The sequence below is a fragment of the Drosophila melanogaster genome, chromosome 3L, assembly GCF_000001215.4.
Source record: "Drosophila melanogaster chromosome 3L".
NCBI classification, from domain to species: Eukaryota; Metazoa; Arthropoda; class Insecta; order Diptera; family Drosophilidae; genus Drosophila; species Drosophila melanogaster.
The window spans coordinates 1,885,441-1,893,036 of record NT_037436.4 but is presented as its reverse complement, the minus strand read 5'-3'; the positions used below and the strand labels follow the sequence as shown (position 1 = coordinate 1,893,036).

General features: G+C 43.4%; 1 protein-coding gene across 2 annotated transcripts, besides 1 other annotated feature; it reads right to left on the bottom strand.

The window, feature by feature from the left end:
• Positions 1–1,574: 1,574 nt before the first annotated feature.
• On the bottom strand, positions 1,575–7,380 carry Tmhs (Tetraspan membrane protein in hair cell stereocilia). Of its 2 annotated transcripts, none has more exons than NM_167926.3 (6): positions 7,191–7,380; positions 3,089–3,263; positions 2,885–3,018; positions 2,589–2,715; positions 2,180–2,422; positions 1,575–2,118 (listed from the first exon to the last, which is right to left on the bottom strand). In NM_167926.3, exons 2-6 carry the CDS (start codon positions 3,228–3,230, stop codon positions 1,967–1,969), a joined length of 798 nt encoding a protein of 265 aa, NP_728691.1. In that variant the 5' UTR covers positions 3,231–3,263; positions 7,191–7,380; the 3' UTR covers positions 1,575–1,966. The 2 variants fall into 2 exon arrangements, with proteins under 2 accessions (NP_728691.1, NP_647674.1); NM_139417.3 differs by lacking the exon at positions 7,191–7,380 and adding an exon at positions 3,314–3,547 and having other exon boundaries at positions 3,089–3,259.
• Positions 6,610–6,648: a mobile genetic element.
• Positions 7,381–7,596: the final 216 nt, after the last annotated feature.

Sequence of the window (7,596 nt, the reverse complement as noted above, 5' to 3'; positions counted from 1 at the left end):
TTATACACAAGTTCTGTGGAAAAGGGCGGACGGGGTGGCTAGTTTAGACCACTTGGCTGGGCTTTTGTTTCGGAAATAAAAAACAGGCACAAGAAATATGATGTTTTGCAATGTTTGGCCGGAAAACTCGGGAAAGAGGAGGAAAAGCGCAAAACGAGACAGAAGAATGAAATTTCATGGCAGGCAGGAGGCAAGCGGCACAGGTCTTAAGAAAAGCGTTTTCATTTCATTTGGCAAAAATGTTTATACAAAACCAATTTTACAATTTTCGATTCAATTTCTGTTGCTGACATTTCACTTAAACGAAAACCTTAAAGGCGCAATTCATTTCGCCTCCTTTTTGTACATGAAAAGGGGGTCCTGAATTCCCTGCTTTTGCCCTCAGAGGATTGTAACGAACTGCTGTGCGAATGGGCGTGGCCAGCTATCATAACGCCCAATATCCACGAATAGACCATGAAAAAGTTGTTATGCCAGTCTAATTTGCCTCAGCCACTTGGAAATCCATAAAACGGCGAGTGATAAACTAATATTCGCCAACAACATGTGCTGCCAACGGCGCCATAAACGCAAGCCACACATATCCACCCTTATAAACAGCCCCCTCCAAGGTCCTTCGATGTTCGCAATGAAATGGCCGCCAAACCTCAAGGACAACAAAAGTTAAAAATTCGTTTATTGCGCACCATAAAATCGAATAAAAACAATTGGCACATCAAAATCCACCCAGAAATACCCGAGATCTTCATTGCCATATTGGCTAGTTGGGTGGCATTTCCTTGGGGGTTGGCCCGGGAAAATGCGTGAGTACAATTGGAAAAACGCTGGCCATATGTTGCAGGCGGCAAAAGAAATGGCTCAAGTAAATAAAAACAATCAAAGTTGTGTGCCGACTGGCAAGCCGAAGTTTTAGATGCTCTGGATGAAAGCCCAAAGGCAGGCTACAAAAACAAAAAATCAGCGACTTTTCAATGGGTAGATTTTTAAGAAAATATTTTTAACATTTCACTAACGAATAAAAGAAGAAACAATTATAGTTTTATGTGTAACTAAGTCCCTATAAAATGTATACAACACCGATTGAGAGTATCTCAAAGAAGTCAAGTGAAATCCCATCTCGGGGTGGATTCCCTGTCGAATTTGGAGCGATTTGCTCGGCGTCAGCTGGTTGGCCACTTAGGCCCGTGATGGAATTGCTTATGAATTATACAAGAATATTAAAACGTGCCGGGGAAGAGCCGGAGCCACTTGCACTCGGCACGGATCTCCTGCCCGGGATATTTCAATTGCCTCCCACTGTGGAAGGGGGAGTATGCTCCCGGATCTTTTGGAAATACTTTATTGGAAAAGTATGTGCCAAATGGTTATTGAAAGGGGGAGTGGGGAGGGATCTGAATCCGAATTCGAATCCAGACTAAGGACAAACAAATTGGGCGCTAAGTTGTTCGTTATGGGCTTTTATGCGTGGGTTGGTCATAATTTGATTTTGCCTAGTCCAGAAGTTGCTGACCTTGATGATGATGATGATGGCATAATTGAGGCGGCTATTTGTGGTCGAAATAAACATTGGTTTTATGTTTAATATTTGTACATGTTTATTGTTTATGGGTATATAATTTACAGGCAGAGCTTCGGGAACTCTCTTTTAACTTTTAACTTATTCGAAGCATACACTTAGGCACAAGCTATTCACACGAAATGTTAAATTATAGTTTAAAATCCAATCTTACAACTACAAGTTGGCATTCAGTCGGGCTAAGCGGCATATACAAATCATTCACTCGCTGACTTTCACACTCAAATACACATACCACACACATTTTCATAGTTTCATCTTATGGTTGCGGCGAAAATCGGTTAAAAATCGTTTGAACGATTTATGGAAAACTTTAAGCTGAGTTTCACCCCTGGTTCTTGCACGTGCTAAGCTTAATTGGTTGGCGTCCTGGCTGTTTGAATGGTGTGCTCAGTGATAACGAGAAAACTGCGATATGCTATCCTCGTTTGGCGGAGCCACCAGCAAAATGGGCTGCAAATTCAAGCCAGTTATGCGTGGGTTGGATTTCCTCGAGCCCGCCAAGCTGATGGCATCTGTGAGGTAAGCATTGTTGATTTCACCTGCGAAAAATTAAACCACAAGTAGATTTCTTCAACGGAAAAGAAGCATCGCATAACCCACCTTTGTATAGCGAGTTCTGGTATATCGGATCTGGCTGCAGGCGCACGTGCCGCGTGGCCAAGATAAACGCCAGAGTGGCCAAGACCACGCCATCTATGCAACCGATTATGGCCAGTGGATAAGCCCAGCGGATGCCGCACAAGCCCAGCTCGAAGCGATTCGCTTCCGGTCCACAGATCTTACGGAAATCGTCCGAATTCCAGCCAAAGGGAAACGCCGCGCAGGCCACAATCATGCAAATAGCTGGAATCAATAAATAGCCATATGTAACAGAGATAACAACACATACAACAACTATCAATAGGGGAAAACATCAAAAACACTGTGTATACACATGAACGTGATGTTTTCGATATGGTTAACTAGTTAACACAAGGTGATAGAGTGGGAGATAGGTCAGCACACATACCTGATATGATTTGCATCCAACCGCAAAGGTGGAAAACACGCGTCGACTTCATAAACAGCAAACAAACCAAGAAGAATATGGTCAGCAAGGCCAGTGCTATGGCGCCCAGCATAAAGAATGTGGCCAACTGAAGACAGGTAAGTAAAAATTGAAATTGGTCAAGTACAGGTATCTGGCGAGTAATCGTATTTTGGGAAGGGCGCTTAGAAGTTAGTGAAATATATACATATGTATGAATCAGAAAGAAACACCTACATATATATCATTTCTAGTCCACTATTCCTCGGCTCACTTACCTGAAACGAGAATGTGGGCACTTCGAAGATGCTCTCCCATCGTCGACGGCAGTTGTCGAAGATCTCGTCCCGCTGGCACTGCTGCCAGAGGCCCAGGCGACCAGCTCCATCGTTGTCCGGATCACCGATCCACTCTGGAATAAAGGGGCGTAAAGCAGATCAGTCACGGAACTATTGCCAATAAATGAGACCGAATTAGCCCACCTGGTGTCACGAATGCCACGATGCCGATGATGGCATAGCAAATGGTGAAGATGGCCCACAGCACACCGATCGCCTTGGAGTTGCGGATGTACTTGGAGGCGTACAGGTGCGTGGTGTCCACGTACTCGATCTTCGTTCCCATTTTTTAGAGAGTGGGGAATGCTGCTTTGTCTGCCTGTGAATGAATGGAGTGAGTCGAGCGTGGATAAGTGTTTGGCGACCAACTTGCTGGTTAATAATTGAAAGATGGAACCAACGCAATCAGGGCAACCCGAACAATTGCGTTTCTGCTGGTCATAAATCGGTTTTGGGGCGCTCTTTACTTAATCCTATTAAATTGGCCAGCTTTCGGTTTGATGACCTCGTGGCGATAGAGTAATGCTTTTGAGTCAGGGAACTCTGATGCAAGAGGTGACCGAGTATTTGGCAAATGATAACTTTCCATCCATCTGCATGTGTCGGGTCCACTCGAAAACATTTTCAAATCATTAAACATGTTTTTTATGAGGTTTTCCCCTTCACTTCAATCAAAACACATTCGAATGCGAATGATAATCGCGAAACCGGGGAGAGAGAAGTGGCCGGGGGCCACATTTTTGCTTTTGCTTATGTAAATCAGCAATTATTTGGCCAAAAGCTAACGACTCTTTCCACTATTGCCTCATATCTGCCACTAATTCTATGTCAAAGGGAGAGAGTCATTATGCGAAATCTGTGTGTCTTGACTGCCTAATTTTAGCCATGATTCATGGCCCAAACTGGCTGGCGATCAATAAACTCGTTTGCGATTCGATCAGATCTTTATTGAAAGACTCGAAAAATATGCCCCTAAAATGTAATTTCATTAGCTTTTCATTCCAACAAGTTTTCCCAGCCTTGTGCGCTCGCTTAATTTATCACATTTATTTTGATTTCGAAACTGAGGAAACTGTAACACAAACACAAAAGTATCTGCCCGTGAGAAGTACAACAAAAGGAACTTGGTCAAGATTGGCTCATTATGGTGAATTAAAGCCATGGCAAACAAAGAGAATAAGACTCAATTATGGGAGTTGGAAGTTGAAGTTCGAGTCCAAGGCAAAAGTGGAATCGATTAACACAACAATGCTAACAACAAAAGAGAGAGTCGGCCCGAGCAGAACAAACATACTACGAGCCCAACCCAGTAAATAAGACGATGAAAACTTTCCTGTCGGCACGTGATAACTTGGCCCATACCAATCGAATCGATGGAAAATCTTGGCCGTGAGTCATGCATGCAGAGCCTGAAAAGCGAGTCTCGGGAAAATTGCACTCGACCAGACAGACAAACCGCAGACGTCTAATAACTTCCTTTATCTCCAGCTTGTCTCTTTCTATGGGGTAATTCGTTGTTTGCAGTTGGTTTTCAATGTTTGTTGGGCGTGCTAAACTCAACTGCATCGATGGTTTTTCGAATTCGAACGTGACCAAAAAGAAAGTGACCACTGAACGGATGGAAGGCTCTCCAGTTCGTATGACGCAGCAAAATCAGCGTACTCTGGCTCGACTTGGGTTACATCCGCTCACCGGCCGGCGGTTCCAACATTTCGATTTCGGACAAGTTTCACTTGCACGGCAAAAAATATGTGAGAAATATTCCAAAAGTCAAATACACTAAGAAAACGAGATCAAAGATCTGCTGGTACTACTAATTGTCATATATTGCATATGTTTCTTGTATCTTTGATCGTATGTAGAAACCATCAATCAGTTTTTAAACTGACATTTCAGCTGCTTTAAAAATCTGCTTGTCAGTAAAGAAACAAGACCTGTATCACATTGCACTTTAGTTTCCTGTGCACTGCAATAAATACTCGAAAACAAGCTGAAAATCAACGGCTATGGGTGAGTTGCAATATCAGCAATTACGGCGACTTTTCAGCTGGGACTGCACATACTCACTCGTATGAGCGATGAAATAAGGTCAGTTGGGTAATGGTTATACCTTAAACGTGGCCGCCGGCCAAATTGAGGAGCCAAGAAGAATGCAGTTGCAGTGGCAGTTGAAGTTGGCAAAACTGCACTCCAAGCTGAGAGTGGGGCTTTCTTCGATCCGCACTGGTCATTTCATATCCATCTACAACTCGAACTCCCTGAGCCGCGGATGACTTTCTACTTTATAAACATAAATTTCACATTAGGCACAGCCAGACGACCGCGTGGTGAGTAAACCGTGTCTGGAGCGGCTTCTGACTTTGAAATGGGGATTCCCTCGCCCCGAGAGACGCCGAGGAGCCATCAAACAGCCAAAACAGCTACCAATTGGCCACACACTGGTAATTAATTTTCACATTTTCAGCTTTTCACCGGCTAAGCGGGGGAAAATCTCTCATTGTTCCGCTTGGCGATCAGCGGAGCTACATGTACATGTAACCAGCTTGTTATGGTTTGTTTTGGCCAACAAAGTGGAACCTAAAGACTTTGGTGCCACTGGCTTGATTAACACGTTCGTCGTTTCTCAAAAAAAGTTGCTAAATTTCAGCCACCACCATTCGAAACTGGTTCCTACATTTCAGAATTATGCGGAAATGGCGTTTAAAGTGGCTCTTGTTCCATGTTTTTATTCCAACTTTTCGCCTTTGCCCATTTCTTTGGGTTCGGGTTCCCCCCTTTATACAATGTGTTTGTTTTTTTTTTTGTCCAGGTGTGATGATCGTTTCTGCATATATTGTGTTCCAAACAGACGATTTCTTTTCTCCTCCCAGCAGGGAGAACCGCAAAACGGAACGGGATTGAAGACACGGAGAACCGGCAAAATTTTACTTTTTTTGCGGTCAGTTACTCAATGTATTGACAGCCGTTCCAGCTGCCATCCATTTTGGGAGAAGTCCGCTTTTTTCAGCGCTTACTTTTTGCGAAAGTTGCTGGTGGTGGATGCCACACAGCCCCTTTGAAGAGTCTTCAATCCGACCCGATCCCATCCAGAGCTGGTCCGCTCACTCATCCACTCGCTCGTGGGCCGCTGGTATGTGTCTCTGTTTCCCTACGTTTTTTATTAGATCACGATTTGGATGTTAGCAAACATTCGCGCATACCAAGCTGCCAACCATGATCAACGGGCCCAAACAACTACAATGGGGGTCTATGCATAATCGCAGCTCACAACGAGATTCTTCACTCGGCTTTTGCCTACGAAAAAGTCAGGAGCGGCTAGAGGTTCTATCTAATATCAGGGATATTTCAAATCGTAAGCTAATCTGAATCAGCTCTACTGACTCACACTCTGCAGTGTGAAATATGTGAACCATCTGTTCATAACATAACTTTTGGAAATATTACAATCCATCTTCCAAAGTTCGGCCATAAATTTCCCTTTTTCCTGCTGCTTTCCGAGCGCCCTATTTCCATGCCCTTCATCACGAAGGCCGCCTCTGCGCAGCCGCAGAAGTTTCGTTTCAGTAGAGATGCTCGTTTGCCTCAAAAAAGAAATATAAAAACAAAACCCAGCAGAAAAACAAAAAACTGTGCCTCTTTCTGGTTTTTCACGTTACTCGGGCGCGCAGTTGTTGTTGCAGTTGCAGTTGCAGCAGTTGTTGTTGCAGTTGCAGTTTTCGTACGCACGTCTTCACATTGCCAAGTTATGCATGTGTGTGTGACTAGCACACTGAGAAGAAATTGCGTTAAGTTTCTAAAATATTTCAGAAACCATTTCGAGTTGAAGGTTATCCAAAAGTATCAACTATTTTAAACCAATTTTAAACCTAAGACTACAATGCTTTTGTGACAAGTTTCTCAAGCTATTTTCCCAATTATTTCTCCAAGTGCAACCGTACAAGTATGCGATTGTGAATGTGTTTCTGCACTTCGCTATATTGTGTCTAATGTTGCATAGATACATATGTATATATTTTTTGTAGGTTTTCACGTTTTTATGTTGTTTGAACTTTGTTGTTTCAGTTGTTATTGGAGTAACTGCAGTATGGTTGTTGTTTATGGCTGCCTTTAGAGTCGTTTTCCGACATTTAAAATGGCAAAAACGGGGCGCAGTTTTGTCGTCTGACATTTACTTCTGCCGTTAAGATCGAATTCAAACTGAGGATTTGCAAACTCTTGCTTTTTCATGCGTTATTTCGCTGCTTACGTTGGTCGAGAACAGGTTTCGGTTTTAGCTGTTCCTCCGGACTATTGTTGTTATTTTAATTTACTACTATTGTTCGCGAGTTTGCATTAATTATTAAAAATCGCGGGCAAGGAATTCGAATTCGATCCGCTTCTTCCGAAGAAACCAATAAAACTGAACCGTCGCGTTCGGCGCTGAGAAACGAACTGAATCTTTCTTGGCATTGGGAGTCTAAGATACAGACACACAGATACTCACATTCACTTGCGTGCCTGTGTGAGTGGGCCACCGAGAGAAAGAGGGAACAAGAGAGAGAGAGAGAGATGGAGTCCAGGTGAGAGTTCCCGATCTTGGCCCGCCTTTGATAAGTGCAGCGAAAATTGTTGGCATTTCTTTTCAATCATTTAGCTCGATAAACAGTGCTGCA

Excerpts from the sequence above, each read along its gene's own strand:
- Tmhs (NM_167926.3), bottom strand. The coding sequence starts at position 3,230 with ATGGGAACGAAGATCGAGTACGTGGACACCACGCACCTGTACGCCTCC. Across the intron at positions 2,423-2,588 it reads TTGGATGCAAATCATATCAG|CTATTTGCATGATTGTGGCC; the intron begins GTATGTGTGCTG and ends TATTGATTCCAG. Across the intron at positions 2,119-2,179 it reads CCAGAACTCGCTATACAAAG|GTGAAATCAACAATGCTTAC; the intron begins GTGGGTTATGCG and ends AATTTTTCGCAG.